Below are 20116 nucleotides of genomic sequence, written 5' to 3'. Positions count from 1 at the left end.
GGAGACGGTCATTATTCCAACACTTGCTGTGCAAATACCCCCCACTTGGGATGATCTTTTTTATTTCTCCTTTTCTTTGTTCTCCTTCCCCTCCCCTGGCCAAGTGCAATGGCTGAGGCAGGTGCTGTTTTAACCTGGCTTTTTATATATTTTTTTTAAGTTCAGAAGAGGTAAAAACGACTTCATGGTGTTTCATGAACTTTAATCCCATTGGCCATGGATCAAACTTTTTTTTAATTATTTTTATCATCATTGTGAAAAATCAGATCCACGGAAAGTGGAGCCAAAGAAATTTGTGTTGCATATCACTGCCAACTTTAGGACTGAACTTGAACGATAATGACCATTCATTTTGGATTTTAACGTGCACATAATTCATAGTTTTCTCTTAGTTTCTCACCTTTTATCTTTATGTCAGCCATGTCCGATGTCGACTACTTTTGTCCCTTCTCCAATCCTAGAGCGTCATAAATCCACCGTCACTCGTCATTTTGCAAATACTCGGCCATCCTCACTTCTGTGTGTTCGGGACCTTTGCTCTAGTCTACGTTTGAATAAGTTCTGTCAAGTGTGACAATTTCGATCAAAGAGGAGTTAGCTGTAGTCTTTTGTGATAATTGCGGGTTCATTGGAGTCGTTCGCAGTACCGCCTTCCATCTTGCATCAAGGCATCCTACTCAACGGGATCTTGAAAACACAAATAGGTTGTAAATGCTTCCAAGGTTCACAGGAAGACATCTTCCTCTGTTGGCGTCAATTTCACAACGCTGTGATTCTCCTGTCTAGACTTCTGACGTAGCCATCATGCGGATTGCGCGATATGAGCGCAACCACCAAAGACGAGTGATTCGTCCGACGGGGGCCCAAAATTCCACATCGTGGAGTTTTCATGAGACATGTGTGCCTCATAGATCTATTTGCAAAATATGTCACACTTTGATTGTGAAATGGGACGCTTGTGTTATTGCGTTCATTTGAAATCAATTCAATAAAGGCAATTTCATCAGAATACCGTGCGCAGAACAGAAAGGTTGCAAATTGAGGCTTGACCGGGTTGCCAAGCAACATCAGAAATCCATCATTTACGGCCCAATAATTGCATACCAACCATGGTAATACATTTTATACCAAGATGGTAAACAACAAACATGCTAACAAGGTTATAGAAATGTCACATCCCAACATGTTAAGCAACACATGCAAAATTTCCAAACCATTAGCACTCTCGCTCAGTCCAAAAACGATGTCTATTAATTGGTAGTGATTTGTTCAAAATTTTAAATCCTATCAACTCATTTAATCCCAGGCATTTTCACCTCAATTCCGGCGTTTTTCTGGATTTTGACTGATTTTTGCGAGGCCAACAGCATATTGTGTTCTCATGCTATAAAAACATGGAGCTATGATGCAAAAAAAAAAAAGACTAAAACGTATAAATACGTCTTTGGGAGGCGGGTAGTACATTTTTGAAAATGTATAGGTATGACTCATGGATTGAATGAGTTCATTCGATATAATATTTCAAAGGTCACAAATCTTCAGTAAATTTGATTGAATAAACATTTATTGGTGCTGTTTGGAAATTGAGCCGCTTTATATATAATCTGTCCTGCTCGTTTCTGCAATATAAAGGAACGTTGAGAATTGTTTTTCCATACTTCAACACAATCTGTAAGATACGGGAGCATCATAAGCTATGAATGACGTTACTTTATTCAAGACTTTTTGAACATTTTTGACTTTGCATACGTTCCTCCTCAAAACATAATGTGGTCTTCCTTGACGCATGTCGTGCTGTTCTGAAAGTCCCGCTCCATTCATTTGAAGCCCAACGAACCATGAGCTGCGAAGCACTTTGTGTTACGTAACACAATTGTATGTCGAATATCTGAGAGATGAGTCTCAGTCTATTGCAAGGAGGACTGCAGGCCAACAAAGAGGGCTCTTAAAAGGTTAAGGCCAAGAAATCAGCGACGTACTTTGTAAAACAGGAAGCAAATGCTACAGTAGAAAGGAAGGCTGTTCAAGTGACTATTGTGGCGTACACGGACATGAAGCCAGGCAACAGCGGCAAACACGCTTGCAGGCTTTTTCTCCTGAGTGCATCTGCAAGGCTCAAAGACAAACAGTAAACAGACCATGATGTCATTTCCGGAAAATTGTCGAGTGCCCGCTTCTCTTGCGGTCATTAAAGTTCCGTGGAGGAAAAAAAACAAAAATGACTTTGCTTCTCTTGAAAGGCCCATCTTGAAAATGACCTCGCAAGTGCATCTGCAATTAAATCCACATTCAGTCACCCGCCCTCCGAACGCGACCGAGGTACCGTTCCGGTCTTCGACCCTGCGGCCTTATTCATAAAAATTGTGGAACCCCGACCCCCCCAAAAAAAAGCCATCGCGATGCAAACGAGAGAGGTTTACTAGGTGGCGAATTTACAATTTAAATCCACTTATCTTATTATGAGCTTATTATGGTGGTCAGTGTTTTGTCAAACCAAAGTGGGTTAACGGTTTGACGACCTTGCGTTTATGTGTGCACTTGCAAGCTAGCTGTCTTAGACGGTGAGCAGAGCTGAACTCTGTGGAAGGGCCGGAGCGTTCCGCGCCGGGGACGGACTGCCCAGCTGTGGTAAATAAAGAGCAGAATTTCTCCAGTCTTTGCTGAATTGTGTGTTGCTCTTTTTGGAACGGGCCCACGGGGATACTCGCGCTCCTTTGTGGCTTAAACAAACAAAATATAGGAAAAAACAAGAAACGGAATATGAACTAAACGTTTAGAAAGGGACAAATAAACAGGGAGACAGACGCTAAGCTACACAAGGATAGATTTGAGAGAGAGAAAATGGAAGAAAAAGGGAGCTACAAACGAGGAATAAAAAAAAAAGACTCACACACAAACGGGGCTACGAAAAGGCACCCGAAAAAATATGGACAACTTTCTAAAAATAAATATTCAACACAAAGGTTGAAATCTGCTGGAATTATTTTAGGATCCATTTGAGCTTTGCCCTGGAAAGTTCTTCCACGTTTGCCTCGTCTCCTACTTGTGAAATGATGCCTTTGATGAGAGAAGAATTGCATAGAAAGTCGACCAACGTGTCATGAAGACTAAACATGCATTTTATGACGCACACAAAAAAAAAAAACGAACCTCCTGCCCTGACGAGGTCTCACGGCGCGTGCTTTGCGAAGCGTTACGTCACGGTTACGGCAGTGACAGCGTTAAATGCCGGAGTCTCCACCTTTTATGTAAATACGCGTGACAGATGCGACTCAAGGCGGGGAGAGGTCTCGTTGAATGAGAGGGGCGGGGGGGGGGGGGGGTTGTCGTCATGGACGTGTAACGACAATCGGAAGAAGAGGAACAAGGAGGTGTGGGTCGCTCGCCCTCGCCCTCGCCCCTTCGTTTGCATCTGTTGACGTGAGGGGAGGCGGAGACGATCGTCGGTTACCTTTTGGATGCGATCATGTCACGAGCGGGCGGCCTTGCGACGAGAGCATCAGCGTAATACACGGCGGCGATAAGCGGCTCCGGAATGGGTGGCCAGATAACGCGAAATGCTTTGTACGGTAAGGAATCGCCCGTTTTATGCCGGTTTGGCGATAACGTGTAACGATATGAAGGGGGTGTTGGCAGGTAGCGAGACGACACTGTGACGATAATGTGTGGAAATGAGGCTCGTGCAGATGAGATTCACGTCGTCTATTAATGGCTACAATTTCAAGTGGAAAGTGGTTGTCGAGTGCGAGCTCAGGGAAGTTGTGGTGTGGTGTGTGGTGGTTCCCCTCGCCTTGTAATGGGTCGTGCACGCCCCCCCTCCCAAAAATAATAAACAAAGGGCAGCTGTGCTTTGAGATGTCAATATTTGGATTAGGTGTACAGTATATGGCGTTATCCAGAGATAAGAGAAGTCGGAACATCCATCTTTAGCATGTGATGACTATGAACTGAGCTGGCCTTATTGCAAAACTCGAGGTGGGTGTAATAGCAGAAGTATTTATTTTTTTAAATAATGTATTCATTTATCTGTGTATGGGGAATTGAAAGTGCCAAAAGTAAATAATAAATTCACCATGAAATGTTGAATTAAAATTGTAATTGTTATTCCATTCATTCGTTAAATATGGAATTAAATAAACCAGAAGAAAAAATAAATGCAGCATTAATTAATTAAATAAACGTATCATTAATTAAAATTTTCATTTTTAATTAAATATGGATTTAATTAAATCTATGTGGCATTAATTAATAAAATTACCAATGATTATATGTAAAAAAATATATATAATTATATTTCTGTAATTTATTCACTTATGGTTTCATTCATTCATTAAATATGGAATTAAATCAGATGAATAAATATACGTGCACCATGAAATAAAAGTGTCAGTTATTCAATGTGTAATTTGTTAATCAAATATGGAATTAAATAAATCAATGTGTGATCATTATTAGTATATGTAATTATATAGTTTTTTTCTGTAAATACGTATATTTTTTTCTGTATTTATCATTTCTGTATTAAATTAATAATGTCATGGTCCCACGTTGCAGTGTTTGATGAATTTATTTTATGGGTATGTCCTAACACCTGATTGGTTGCGCTGCTCATCAAGTCAAGGCAAATAAATACCAGAATAATGGATTGATGCCAACCGAGTGTCGATTGAAAATATGCCGATACACTGAGTGACCCTATTTACCTCCACACTGGTTTGAATAAAAAACCTCAAGGTTCGGGGGCCAGGTCCGGCCCGCCACATTCGTTCATGTGGCAAATAATGTGTCAATTTATGAGCCTTGTAAAATTGACACATTTTAAAATCTCGTGGGTAGTAAATAATAACAGTGTGATGTGCAATCAGTCCATTTGTTGTGTGTGTTGTATGTAATAATACAATGATGAGATGATTATACATTTATTTGGTTTCACTGTCATAATGGCCCTCTTTGGATTGATTGCTATAATTGTCTTGTTTCGCTTTAATTGATACCGTTTTTCTGTTGAATGGTTCTTTTCTTTTTTTACCTTCATGGGTTTTTTTTTATTTATATTAACAATGTTTTTTTTTTTAATTTTATACAAGTTTGAAATTTTCAAAAAATACAACCTCCCAATTATCACCTTAACCCTATCATTAAAAGCAGTATGAATTAAGAAAGGCAACACGCCTAGATAATTCCTCTTGCTGCTTGCATACATTTACACCACCTGATGATTCTAATTAAAGCCCCAACGCGAATCCAATTAGTTAAAGGACGACAGACTAAGACAAAAAGATTTAGCTCCTTCTCACTGGAATCAAGGTCAAGCACCTGAGTTAAATCCTGCGTCTTAGTGTATAAGTACAGAGTTACTGATTACACTTCCTTGTTTATGGTATCCAATTTTTCAGTTTGTTTCAGAGCAGAATGTAACACACACGCATATTGTCACAATTTGCACGATCTATCATTGACATTGGTAGACATGACAGCAAACATGATCTCATTCGATCCGGAGTCGTTCTGTGCTGCGCATTGTATTCGTGTGATCCCAACGCTAATGACGTAATTTTTTTCTCCTTGTCTCGCTTGTTGTTAGCGGGATGACTTTGTGCTGGGAAGTTCCGCCACTGTGCCCTCAACTATCCAAAAACAATTTAATAATGTTCATGTAGTTGTAGTTTTGTTTTATTATTTTTTTTTGACTGGTAAGAAGACTAAAAACCACTTTATATAATTGTATTTTTTGAGTGTAACAATTCGGAATTGAATTTCGATTAATTGCACAACCCTAGTATGTACAGTACTTCCAAGTTTAAAATATCGCTGTGTATGTTGTTTTTTTTTTTTTTGTTTGTTTGTTTTTTTCCAAGATTTCACCACTGCTGGTGGTTCTCTTGTTTAAGATAGCAGAACACAATCAAACCATGTTTGATGAGTCGGTTACGTAATTGTGGCTGAGAGCGGCACTCATGTACTCCCGATTTGTCTGAACGTGGGCTTGTGTCTGAGGCTGCTGAGAAAGTCTGGGTTGCATTCGAAATCAACTACATTTAGTACATACCGAAAGTACCGAGTAAGAAGCTGACTGAAATGAAAAAAAAAGAAGAAACGCAATTATATTTTGATTGGAATATTGATTAATAAACACAAATATTTCTTGATTTTAAAACTTAGTATTTAATTGCAAAAACTCAACTTTAATTTAACTAATTAATTATGAAAGAGAACCAGAAAATAAACAAGTTAAAAGTAAAATAATCTATTAAAATGATAATAACAATAAAAATAAATCGGCCTACTTCTTGTTCCTGTTGTGTGCACCTTGGCCTCTTAGGGGCAGTGTGGAGATAAACATTTGCAATATTTATTATTGTCGTCATTTTAAGAATAAATGCCTGTGACTATTGTAATATGACCTATCCTCATGTGTTACTACTGTGTTTGTGTACGTGCAGGTGTGTGCGTGTGTTTGTGATTGTTATTTGAAGGAACATCACATCTGGAACATAATGCAATTTTTTTTTAATTCGTCCGCCTAATGTACATTAAGGAAAAGCAAAATAACGAATGTCAACATGCTTGCTGCAAACAACGCAGGTCCACTTATGGGGTTTGAACAACATAGAAACTTCCATACAAACACTGAGCCCTTCATCACATTGTTTTTCTTTGTTATGATCGTAAGAAGCCAAAATCGCAATCATGAGATGAGCGTGCGACAGTTGCAAGGGTGTGACAGAAACGCAAGTCTCAAGGTCAGATGGCACCGTGGAGAGCAAGTGTCACCGTCATGTAAATGTGACTTTTGGCAGCATGTCGGCTTTATCAATGTGTAACCGAGGATCCCCTCGCAGGACAAAGATATACACGTTACACTGATGCGCAGTCAAAAAATAGCACAGGCACTCTATTTTTTTTTTTTTTTAGTTAAGACATTGTTGCAAAATTGTCTTTCATTCTGAACCTCAAGTCTTATTTAAGGCAGCGCACATAATTACCCTCAGCCACTATATTGCTTGCACTCAGTCGATACAGACATCAAACTGGCATTGCACCTCACCTCTACTCGACCACAAAAGAAGCGTCATTGTGGAGCACAGGACGCATTCATTATTGATTGCTCTTGTCTAATCCAAGTAGGGATGAGAATACCGAAATGGCAGGAGAGCGAAAGCACTACGGACTCTCCTTTACCCTGACACATTTAATTTCATTTCATTTCCTTTGTTTATTTCATTAAAGTATAAAAGGAGAAACAAAAATATGAGTAACGCATGTTGTATATTGTAATTTCTGGACTATAAGGCACTCCTGTGTATAAGCCGACGCAATGCTTTAAAAAATGTAAAAAAAAAAGAAAAAAGCACCAGCCGCAGTTTTCTATGTTAAAAATATTCGATGTTTACTGCATGTACAGAACGATTTCGTACAGTGAATGCAAATAAAAGTTCAGAAACAGATTGTTAAAGCGGTGCCTTTTAACACGGCAACAACTTTTCTCATTAAAACAGAACAGACCCAAAAAAAATGGAGATTTATTTCACGTATTTTCTGAACTATAGAGCGCCCCTAGTGGTGAAAGAAAAATCCACAGAAAAGCCGCACTGTTGTATTAGCCGCACGGGTTAAAATTTAAGGAAAAAAAAGTAGCGACTTATTGTCCGGAAAATACAGTCATTTTTTTCGCCAAATATGAAATGACAGATCGAAGCATGAATGAAGCCTCCACTTTGTCTGTTGTCATCTTTGATGCAAGGATGTCTGAATGCACAAATAAAGTTGGGCTGTTTGTAGAATAGCACAATGATTGACTAAAGATGTTTCTTTTCATTTGTAGCGGTTGAAAATGTATGCTGGTTGTGTCGTGTAAAACAAAAGGCTCGTTTTGACCGGATCCGAATGCGGCGCAAGACAACGGCGCACATAGACGGTGGTTGCTAAGGAACATGAATTCACACATAGCAGCTGCGTCTCTTTAGAACTCTGTAATGCATTCAGCTCAATTTGCCTTGGACCATGTGGCCCAAATTCAATTGCTGTCCTGTGGCTGTGCCAAGACAAAAGGCCATATCAATGCTTTTAGCGGATGCCCGCCTTGGATGAAATAGAGCAAGGGTCCTCATAAAAAAATTTTTAAAAAAATGGGAGGAAAAATTCGAAATCAAAGTAAAATCCAATGACTGTATCTGTCACTGCCACATTCAGCGGTTTTAACCGTCAACACACGTTTTTTGTAGGATCTGTTCAAAGCACCAACAGTAACTTTGGTCGATCTGTTGAAGAAATAATTTGTATTGAGTACTAAAGCGTCATTGGGTTTGCAAAAAATCTTTTCCTCCAGACTCCCTCGGAGGCCCCTTCCCATCCACCTCCCACCGCTGTCACCACAAACCCAAGCGATGTCTGCCCATCCAGTGCGGGAGTGTGGCCGGTCCCCTTCCAGCCAGCCCGCTTCTGTTTCACCCAAATGCGAAGGGCTCCCAAATTGTCATGGACCTGGCCCAGAAGACAGTCAAGAGGCAGGGGAGTTTCTGCAATGCCATCACTTTCAGCAACAGGCCCATCGCTTTGTACGAGCAAGTCCGTCTCAAGGTAGGCCGATTCATTCAATGTGTGGCCAGATGAGTTAGATTTCACCGCGCTGTTGTTTCCGCCACAATGTCTGCAGTAGGATCGATAATCATTTGTTGTTTTACAGAAACGTAAAATACCATAAACTCAAAGGGGAGTGTTTGGTCAAGTTATCGTTTGAACTTTGGTTATATTTCGATCCGGTCATCTGAATAAAATGAGAGCCGCGCATGGGCTGCGATCAAAATGACTGCAGAGAAAATGTGCAATTTGTCAATTCAAGTGCCTTGTTTTTTTGTTTTTTGTTTGAAACTATGTTGTCACATTAAAACCTCATTTCAACTAAACTAACTTTATTTGATCGATCTCCACAAAATGGTTTATAAATATGTAATTATCATAAATGGCTCCATAACCGTAAAGGCACTTGTAAACAATAGTTAAAAACATCAATTCTAATTTAGCATTTTTTTTTTTTTATAAAATTGTATATAAAAATGTCAAATCATCAGATTTTTGCTTCAGTTGTAAAAATGCAAGTGTGAACTTGGACCATAAAAGTGACGCAAGATGCACCGGAGGATAAAATAATAATAATTTACAAAGTCAAAGTTAAAAAAAATAGTAATTTTGTTCCCCCCGGCAGATTACTAAAAAGCAATGTTGCTGGAGTGGAGCTCTTCGTCTGGGGTTCACCTCCAAAGATCCGTGCAGGATCAACCCAGACAACTTGCCAAAGTACGCCTGCCCGGACTTGGTGTCTCAGAGTGGCTTCTGGGCGAAGGCGCTACCTGAAGAGTTTGCTAACGAGGGCAACGTGATCGCCTTCTGGGTGGACAAGAAGGGGCGTGTCTTCTACCGCATCAACGAGTCCAGCCCCTTGCTGTTTTTCAGCGGAGTCCGAACCGCCGAGCCCCTCTGGGCTTTGATTGATGTTTATGGTCTGACCCGCGGAGTGCAGCTACTAGGTAAGCAACTAAGACAAATCGTTGGCTTATCGTGCCTGCATACAAAGATAAAGCGGGGGGGGGCTTTATTTTAAGTATGGCATGATGGAGGTTATTATCGCTAAAGTCCAAGCATTGCGTTGGCAAAGAAGAAGAATGAGCATTCCAAATGGCGAGCATTTTGCCTCGCTCTTTGTTTTGGCCACGTGTCAGAGACGCCTGGCGCTCCAAAAGCCAACGGTTCAAAGCCTTCGGGGCGGACGAGGGAATGTCGACTTGGCCTTTGCCAACAATGAAGAACATCGCAAGCATCTAGGACAAATTCCCCTCTGATCGTATCCCTCTCGCTGACGACCCGTCGTCCCCTTGTCATTGTATTTGACTTTCTCTCAGCCGTTGGCGAGTCATCACAATGACCTCATTGCCCGAATGTTGCGGTCTTCAACATTTATGTTGTTTTGTCTTCCCCAATAACTGCCAAGAGCCCAAAACTTGATGCAAACTTTTCCCTCCTTCGGCCATTGTGGTTTAAAAAAGCAAGAATATATTTTCGATTTTCGGACGGTCTCCAGTGACGACTTTCGGGGGTGTAGATTCCGCATATCGCTGCCCCCTCGCAAGTGAGTATCCAATCACGAAATGCATTGGTCACCTTTGCGTAAGGCCAACAAGGAGGCCTTACTGTCGTCAACTCGTGATCCGATGGGCTATTGCGACTGTCTATAAAATCTGAAATCCCATTGACGATGACACAAGATACCCCCGCACAATTATATGCGAAGGCCTCGGACGAATAGTGCGCACTTCTGGTCTTGTGAAACCTGCCTGGCAACACGAGCGAGCGGAATTCTGATTGGATAAAAACTCTCACCTAAAAATACAACGCTCGGATATAATTTGGCATCAATGTGGAGAATACGATCATTTTTTCTTGATTATGTTCGGCCAGCAGAAAAAGGCCTTGAAGGCCCGCCACTGATGACCTGAACTATCTCATTTGAAATCTCCCATTTCGTTTTATGCCCTCCATCTCTGTCTTCACCATCTGATAAAAGCCTCCCGAGACTTTGGCTAATGATAACCCAACTGTGCACGTGCGCTCGTGACCGAGAAAATCCCGTCTCCCACCCAGCTCGGAGACTAGCTCACACACTCGACTAAGCCAACATCCCTCTCGCCACCTCCTCGTGTCCTGCATTAGCTTGCCATTCACTAATCCAAAAACATTTTCTGTGTGAGCCAAAGTCTGTTTGGGCCAAAATAGGCATGCTGCATTTCTCCTCCGTCAACCTCGCGGCCTTCTGTGTCTGTCTCGCGCTTACAATGGATTAGCCTGCCAGGTGCTTTATTCTTCCGATCAAAAAGGCTCCGCTGAGGGGGAGAAAAAAAATTAAGCCAAATGGGTTTTAATTCTTATTCCAATGAAAGAGTTTACTTGTTGCCCACCACCACCAACACAAAAAAAATATTGAAAAATATCCCCTGATTGAGTTGATTGATAATTTAGTTCAGTTCAATCTTGTCTTGGATCACATGGAACTGGTTAATGAACGGTTGCACAATTCTGGCTTGAGATTGGGCAATTTAAAAAAGGCCACGAGCCAAAAGGACAAAAGGATCGTACAAACGCAGGTGCACCACCATTGACGGTCAGCAGCTGCTGAGAAAGAAAAAAAACAACAAAAAAGAAAATTCAACACTTGCGCTTACATTTGCTGGTGCTTTGTGATGTTTTTGTACGTCACTTTTTTTTTTTGTTACCTTTTCTCTCACCATTATTCACAAATTACAGCCATGACACGCAGAGTACTTTTTGCAGGCCTTCAATAATATTTATCTGTGCAATCATTACGTTGTCATAATAGGATGTTGATATTTTTTTTTTAATTTCTTCAGACAAACTGAGGTTTTTTTTTAATGAAGAAAAAATCAACTAACATAAAGAAGACGAGATGAATTTCGTCAAGTCCTAATCGGATGTTTATCCTTTGCGGTTGATGACTCCATTTTGTGTGCACAGCTCATCTGTAGGGAATTTTGTCAATCAATTTCACCATCCCAGTTCCATTAGTCATACTACTTATTGATTAGTTTCCGTATTGATTCAATTAGCATTGCGTGAGGGAAGGAAATACAACCAATAGGGTTCTTGTCACAGTGGGATTGATTGATTGATTTATTTTTATTCGCCCTTTATTCATCGACGTAAGGGAAGTGTGAACAGATTCTCATTCGCTATGCTCACCTGGATGCCAGGATGGCCGAGTGGTCTAAGGCGCCGCTTTCAGGACCCAGTCTCCCCAGGAGGCCTGGGTTCGAATCTCGAATTTCCCCATTGTGGGACTAATAAAGGGAATATTATTATTATTATAAAACAAAACGCTTGTTTCTTCCCTGTTCATGAGGTTTCAATTTTTTATTTTTTTTTGCCGCATGTTCTAATAATACGGATCCAAAAATATTCATACATATTCAAGGTTATTGGCAGTATCCTTGTTGTGATTGTATTGCATGTGTGCACGATCTTTATCTTTTGCCGCTTAGGACTCAAAAAGCTTCCCAATCAATAATCAACATTATTTTGCATCGTTCTGACAATTATTGGACTTAACTGCGCAATGTCCCATTTGGCTGGTGTTGACCCCACAGCGGTTTCCAGCCCAGTGGCCTGCCCCCACAACCCTGCTAATTGAAGCCAAGAGTTTTATCTGGAGTCAAGACTCTTAGGTCCGGGTTCTGATAGAGGCACCCAGACTCGAGCAGTAATGAGAGGCTCTCCAGACCCGGGCGTCGGCCTCCTGCCCTCGTTTCTTGCCTCATTTGCTCGCCAAAGAGGAGGATTCCTCCGAACGACCTAACCTTCCGCTTTTTTTTTTTTTTTGCTAGGGGTCACCCCTTCTGGCGCAGAAGCTCGTCTTGCCTGGTTTTCTGAACTTTGTTTACCGGGCTAATTTTAACCCCACCGCAGGGCAGGAGGTCGAGGAGAGCGCATGCAGAGTTGTTATTTTGAGCAATCGTGTCACGTTCTGGGATGAGCAACTTTATCACTGCTGGGGGAGTGCCAGTGTGTTCTTGGCCGCATCGTTTGATTCATGTTCGGCTTTGGATTCTGGACGAGCGCCAGCATATGAACGGCGTATCGTGCGGGAGATTTGTTCCGTGGTGTTTGTTTTCAACTGAATGTCTTTGTATGAAGGTCGTGAAGCTGTTCATGTCTAAAATATGCTCGGTCGGTGCTTAGTTACAAATTCTAAGCCACTTCTTGTGAGACGGGTGTCGTCGCGCTCTTTTTATCTCGGCTTTAGCTCACCACAAACTCAATGGCGGAACAAAAATATGACAAGACTGTTATCTAAATTGCCTTCCCGTCTCTTTTCAGACAGCGAGATTGTTCCTCCTGACTGCCTGCGCCCACGCTCTTTCACAACCGTGCGCTCCTCCTCCTCCTCCCTCCGCCGCGAGGCAGACGACTCGCGTCTCTCGGTCAGCCTGTGCGACCTCAACCTTCAGCAGGAGGACGGAGGCAACTCCCACTCGCACCATCAGACGCTCCACCTGGCGGCAGCCTCCTCCAGCTGTCCCATCCCCCAGAACTCGCTCAACTCACAGCAGTCATCTTTGTTGCCACCCGTCCTGGAGAGTGATCTCCACTTCCACCAGTTGCGCGGCGCCCAGATCAAGACGCTCGATGAACAGACTGTGGCCCGATCGGAGCATTCGCGGGAGGAGCGCACTCTCGTCTTTACCAACCGGCCCCTCCAAACCGGAGAGTGCGTGTACATCAAAGTGACCAAGTCCAGTCCAGCCCGCTCCGGCTCCTTGTCCTATGGTGTGACGTCATGTGACCCGGCCGTGCTGCGCCCGAGTGACCTGCCGTATAATCCGGAGGCTCTCGTGGACAGAAAGGAGTTTTGGGCCGTGTGTCGCGTGCCCACCCCGCTACAAAGCAGCGACATCCTCGGCTTCTTGGTCACCCAAGAAGGGGAGGTCATCTTAAGCCACAACGGCGCCAATGTTGGCATGCAAGTCTGTGTGGACAACTCGCGCCCACTCTGGATGTTCTTTGGTCTTCATGGTGCTGTCACTCAACTGAGAATTCTGGGTTAGAAGGAACCTCCTGCAATTATGTTCAACACAAACACGGGTGGCCTGGGATTTTAGTGGTCTGTGTGCTAAATTGAGGAGTTGAACAATGATGTGAACGACGGCTGCCTAAAATCATTATTTTGGTAGTCGACTAATTAACAACAGTAGTCTCGATTAGTCGACCAATCAGATGTAAATTGCGGCATGTTGCACCTGCAAGACTCAGTTAAATTTCTCCTTGAATATAATGTAGGGATGTCCCGATCCAATAAAGTGATCGGAAATCTGGGCCGATCATGTGATTTTCAGATGATCCGGTACCAGGTGAAACATTTTTGGAGGATTAATTAAATGTCCCAAAGTGCCAAAATAATCGAAAGGTGCCAACATTTTGCCAAATTGAACGGTATTGGATTAGTTTTATAGTTCCCCCCCAAAAAATTTTAATCAGAGCAGATAGTGGGCGGGGCATGCATTCTAGGGCCGTACGATTATGGAAAATAATTGAATTGCGATTTCAGGGTTTCCGCTTGAAAACGTAATTATTTTTTTCAAGCCGAACCAACCTGTACTCATCAGGCGGCCCAGCCGTCAGGTTGTTCATGTCCAGCAGAAGTTTGTCGGTCCGTCAGTTTGTTGGGTTGACATATTATCACTTATTTACTAGTCTATTGAACTCCTAAAAATCCTAAAACGCCAGCAAGTTTTCATTTCAAGTTTAAAATGGCTTACGGTACCTTTGAAAGCTCGTTGCTGCAACTCAAATAAATTCACCCCAAGCTAATAATTTTCATAGCAAATTAGGTCAAGGTAACGAAAGACAGTTTAACAGCAAGATCCCAAAAATTCAATAATGGTGCATTCAGGAAAGTCACTATCCATGTACTGTACTTTTTTTTTAATTCATTTTTTTCCCACATTTGAATTGTCAGCACGCCAGATTTTGCTGCGCGCATTTCAGTCGTTGATTAAAACCAGAAAAAAAAAACTTGGCACAACACCAATTCCGAAACAGAAGATTTATATAAAAGCTCTCCCGAGAAGCTTTCACCCTGGAAACCCTCAAGTGTCATTTTTACATTTTTTACATGGCAACATGCATTGCCTTGTGTTGACAGAAGAGCAATCACAATTTCAATCAAGTGAGAATAGAAGCCACAAAAACGGAGGGTGGCTAGACATGCTTCTGCATACGAAGGCAAGATGAAGCCTTGATTACAAACACTTCAAGTAAAAGCATGTTCTGTATGTACCATATAAGCACAATATATGCTGCTTCTGGCTTTTTTTTTTTTTTCATTCAGAAAAGCCAAACCATGCCAAGATGGCACTGCTCTGGGCATGTCATTATTTTGAGACTTAATCGTCTTTTTCAGGGAATCAGAGGCTATCGATATTTGCGCTGTCAATGTTTGCGCACGCTGCCCGCAAGAATGAAGAAAAATGAACTCACTTAACAAGCAACGCACGCAACTTCAAGGCAATGTTCGTTTCCATCCTTTTTAGCCGTTTCCACCGGTCAATTTAATCTTGGCACTTAGCAGGGTGGGGATCGCACACAGCAGATTCATCTGCAGTAGAGGGGCGGTGCTTGCCGACCAGGGCGATTAATAACGGGGCTGTTCCAGACGAAATAAAGAGAGGCTTCCGTGAGGCTTGCATGTCCCATATAAGGCCTTAACGTGGCGCCGTTGATGTGAAACGGGAGCTAGCAATTGTTGCTGTTGACACCTGTCTCAAAGATGGTTTTGTTGTTGTTGAATCTCATCCGTGTCCGTCGGGACCAGTCATGTCACGTCTCCAGTGTGTTGTTTGTACATCCAATAGAAAAATTGGGGTTGTCGCAGTTACGACAGTTTGAACGTTGACAATGTAAAGGGCTTACGACCTGGCCAAATTAGGTTCATATATTCCTAATTCGGTTGGTACGGCGTCTGACAGATGAGCATGATGGCCTCACAGTGCAGAGGTCGTGGGTTCAATTCCAGCTTCAGCCTTATGGTGTGGAGTTTGCATGTTCTCGCCGTACCTTCGTGGGTTTTCTTCATTCCGATTGATTGCAATCAGAATGATAAAAAGTCCATGTAAATGATGACTTAAGTGCTTCAGTCTTATGAAGCGGATAATCGTTGCAGTGGCATTCTACTGAAAAATGTCTTTTTTTCTCAACCGACCATTGCACTATTAAATGTCGACATGCTTTTTGACCTTCGCTGGTCTCTTGTCGCCTCGTAAAGTTGCTTGTCATTCATCCATTGACAGGCGTGGGAGTGCAGTAATGATCCGTCAGGGGTTGACTCAAGGTTTAGTGCCTCGCTCAAGGACGGTTTTGACACAAGAGACGGCTTCTCCTACCTGAGTCGCCGAGACTCTCCTTTGTATTGCGTTTTGCCAACAGGAACGTCAGCGCGTAGGCTGAAACGGAAGCGCCATGACACATTTCCTCGAGAAATTCAACCAGGAACTGGACACTTTGCTGACATTGACACCTTCTCATCCTGTCGCTTTTTTTATCTCCCGAAGGATCCACTCATGTTGGAGACGCACGGGCCGGGTCCAACCCCGGTTCGCCCTCCTCATCACCGCACACTCCGAGTGCCCTGGGCAGCGGCTGCTCGGATCCCGTCCTCAACCGAGGCCTGTGCTCGGCAGCTTACTGCAGCTCAGCAGGGGGTACGTCTACAGATCGGCTCGGAATCCATTTTGAAATAGCCAGCGGATCATATCTTGTTGTCGTCCAGAAACGTCAAGGCATGCACTTCACAGGCTCAGTTTGTTGTATTTCGTGTTTCGCATTTAATGCTTAAATGTTCATTATATACGGTAATCTCCAGACTCCTGTCATTTAGTAGTAAATACTTAATCATTTAGTAGTAAATACTTAACTAATTCACCGCCATTGACGGGTATCGACGTTTTAGCTGGGCTTATAGTGAATGTTAACTACCAGCCGAGTAAAAAAAAAAAATGGATCTTCGACGTCTTTAGCCGTCAATGGCAGTGAATGAGTTAAAAGACTGTTTAGATGTATATAACTGTCCTAACCGGCCCTCTACTGACGTCTCCAAGTACCGTGGATCGGACGGAATTGAGCTCAGCTTACCAAAATATTTTGACCTTTTCCAGGAACAACTCCGAATTCCCCAGTCAGCCTGCCCAAGTCGCCAACATTCCCATCAGATCGCGGGCCTCGTTCTGACGAGTGCTCGATCTGTTACGAGAACACCGTGGACACGGTCATCTACGCGTGTGGACACATGTGTCTTTGCTACAACTGCGGCCTGAAGCTCAAGAAAATGTCCAAGGCGTGTTGTCCCATCTGCAGAAGGCAAATTAAAGACATTATCAAAACCTACCGAAGTACATAAGAGCACACGATGGGGCCGCAAACTCCCGGAGGGGAGGGCAAATCTTGAACCGTTTTTTATTTCTTTAGTTGAGTCTGAAACTTGACAAATTCAGGTACCGTACTGTTCCGACGTGGTCTCGTGCAGAGGAAGTGAAACACAAACCAACGTGTGTCCTCCGCACTCCGAGGACTTTGCAATCGAGAAGAAAACGATTGGATTCAATTTCATTTGTTGCGCAACGCTGCTACGATGCAGGGGCTGTCCTGAAACGGTCGCCTCCGGGCAATTCTTTCAGGACGCCGATGTGTACAGCATGTCTGAGTGGTCCAGTGAAAACAAGTACACATGTAAGTCATCTGACTCTCTTGCAACTTGTGTTCATGTATCGTTGAGCGCTACTTGGAAATTGGCGAGTCGGACTCCGGCAACGCGCTGATGAAACAATGAATCATTGCCATCGTGCTGGTAAGTGGTCGTGACGTGTTTTCGAAACGGTGCTGACTCTTAAGTCCTCTTGTACTCTTTTTCTGGTAGATCTACTTCAAATGTTGCTGGTAGGTATGTTGTTGTGCTAGCTAGCTAGCTAGCTAGCTGCTTGCTACAATGTGGTATGTTGCACTGAAATCAGCGTCGTGAAAATGATCCGTTACCGTGAGACACTCGGGTGATTAAAATAATCAAGAAGACTCAGCAGCTCACAATTCATGAAAATAAATAAATAACAGGGAGTGGATACTCAGGGCCAGTATTTATTTATTTTTTGGGGGTTTTATGTTTAAGATGGAAAGACTTCTTCTTTTCCCAAAACGTTGCCTGATGCACTGTGAGTAATCTTGACATTCACATCTCAAAAATAGCTCTGGAAGAACATGTGAATTCAGGGGGATTGTTGCCGTGGTAACAGAAGGCGGTACAGTTATGACACAGCGGCCTTAACCAGCATTTGTTACAAAGCAGATGTAACTGCGAGAAGGAAAATTACCAAAAAAAACAAAACAATTCTGTGTGACACAACGCGGTCACGTTTCACTCAGTTGGAGTGAGGGGGGAAAAAAGCACACAAAATGTTTCATTATTTTTCTAGATACACAAGACGTTCCCATGTTATATAAGCGTGTCTAATAATCTTTTGTGACAGGTTTTCACCAGCAGCTTTATAGAAAGGAAGTTAACAGGCAGTGGTATGAAAAAAGATGTAATTATTTGCCCACATTTTCATTCCTGTCAAATCATCCAAAATGGGACTCAAAAGCTTTGCTGCGATTGCATTTTGCCAGCTGCCCTTTACCGCTAAATGCTGACCAATGGTTAGCATGGTCCATACAGCCCTCCACACTTTTTATTATGCTACTGCTTCAAGTGTTCAATCACGTTGGAATTTATGCATTTAGAATAAATTATTCTATTTTTTATTGTAAAAAAAAATGGCCTGTTATTTTTGGGTGTTTTTTTCCCTTGCATTGTTTTGATCATCTATAGTTTTGTTTGTTCTTGAGCTCAACTTGAAAATTGAAATGTAATATGACAAATGCTTTGTTGTATATTGCAGCATTGGAGTACAGAGTTGCAGGATAGAATTCTTTTTTTTTTTTTGATGTATTGTGCAAACTCTCGCTACATTTGAGACCATCCCACATCGATCTCTTCGGATATTGTTTGAAAGTCCTCACTGTGTAATCACTCGTTTGGTGGTGATAAATGTCACTTTAAGCAATTGATTGTAAATTTGGAAATATTCAGGCCCGTGTTTCTGTCATGGTATGGTTTTTATTGTGCACTCTGACCAAGTCGACACTTTACCCATTTGGAAGTTGCATTGCATTGGTTTTTGTGTTTGTTGTTTTGGTTTTTTTGGGAAACAATTTCATACTTTTGGGTACCAATTTAGCTGATTGTTGCTACTCAATTTACTTTTGCAAACAGCTCCTTGAATGTTCCTGACCCTGTAATGTGGTTGTTATCCATCACGGATGGGGAGGGCTAAATCCTCTGAACTTGCGCTTCACTTTTTGTTGTTTGCAGTAATTTACATTGCTACTGTTTGACTCGTATGTGTGTGTTAGCGTGCGTGTGCGTGTGCACGCTTGTATTACAACACCACAATTAGAGATTTTCACTATAGATTTTTTTTGTGTCGTGTGTCGTGTGATGCTTTGTTTACCTCATGTAAAGTTCAGGACCAACTGTAGACGAGCACTCGTCAGTGAGCATCTTTACTCCGTTCAGTTTTGCCATAGTTGTGACGCAGCAGCTTTATGAAGAAGCATTTGGTAAATCTCAATTTTTTTTTTCTTTCAATTCAGTTCAGATATTGTTAGCGGTATTCAGCGAGTCAAATTGTGTTCAATAAACTTTCTATGTGTTTGCGAAAAATTGGATTTTGTATGTCTTATGTCGGGATATTGGATTGAATTAGATATATTAGTGCTGTCAAGTGATTGATTTTTTTATTTTTATTTTTATTAGATGATGAGCTACGGATGTATTTTATGTATGGTACAGTATTTGAATTTGGCTTTGCAAAATATGCAAATTATTTTTTATGTAAATAAAACTGAGTTCACTGAGTTCAAAGATTTAACTGTTAAATTTTCAGATTAATCTTGAGTTAACGCTTTAATTTTGACAGTCCTTTTTACCCCAATACTGGACGGTACGGCTGCTTAGCACGTCCGCCACACAATTCAGCGGTGCAGGGTTCGAGTCCAGCTCTGGCCTTCCTCTGTGGAGTTTGCACGTTCTCCCTCTTCCTGTGTGGGTTTTCTCCGGGTACTCCGGTTTCATCCCACATTCCAAAGACATGCATGAGAATTTAACTGAACACTCCAAATTGTCCCTAGGTGGGATTGTGAGTGTGTATGGTTGCACCCCGTCTAGGGTGTACTGCTCAAAGACAGCTGGAAAAGTCCAGCATGTGCGTGACCCTCGTGAGGAAAAGCGGCTCAGCTGATGGATGGATGGAATTACACAATACTAAGTTGTGAGTCCGTATGCTTGGTCGCAGCCACAGCTGTGATTGGCTTCAAAGTGATTGGTTTGGAAGAAGCTACTATTATGCTTCAGAGTGCAACTGACCACACTCAATATGAGGAAGTGATTTTTGACAGTCTTACGCTGAGGGAACTAGGTAAAATGTGAAAGGAATCATCCATACGAGTGCTAAAAGGGCCCTGC

The 20116-nt window shown here is 42.2% G+C and overlaps 1 protein-coding gene across 1 annotated transcript; it reads left to right on the top strand.

The window, feature by feature from the left end:
- The first annotated feature begins 3324 nt into the window (after nt 1–3324).
- Nucleotides 3325–19315, top strand: neurl1aa (neuralized E3 ubiquitin protein ligase 1Aa). The gene is made up of 6 exons (XM_088302748.1): nt 3325–3569; nt 8330–8580; nt 9206–9527; nt 12886–13608; nt 16116–16265; nt 16719–19315. The coding sequence occupies exons 1-6, from the start codon at nt 3536–3538 to the stop codon at nt 16958–16960; spliced, it is 1722 nt and encodes a 573-aa protein (XP_088158874.1). The 5' UTR covers nt 3325–3535; the 3' UTR covers nt 16961–19315.
- The last annotated feature ends 801 nt before the right edge of the window (nt 19316–20116 follow it).

The sequence above is a fragment of the Idiotropiscis lumnitzeri genome, chromosome 8, assembly GCF_059441095.1.
Source record: "Idiotropiscis lumnitzeri isolate Australia: NSW breed Sydney's pygmy pipehorse chromosome 8, RoL_Ilum_1.0, whole genome shotgun sequence".
NCBI lineage: Eukaryota > Metazoa > Chordata > Actinopteri > Syngnathiformes > Syngnathidae > Idiotropiscis > Idiotropiscis lumnitzeri.
The sequence above is the reverse complement of the archived record's forward strand: the minus strand, read 5'-3'. Positions and strand labels throughout refer to the sequence as shown.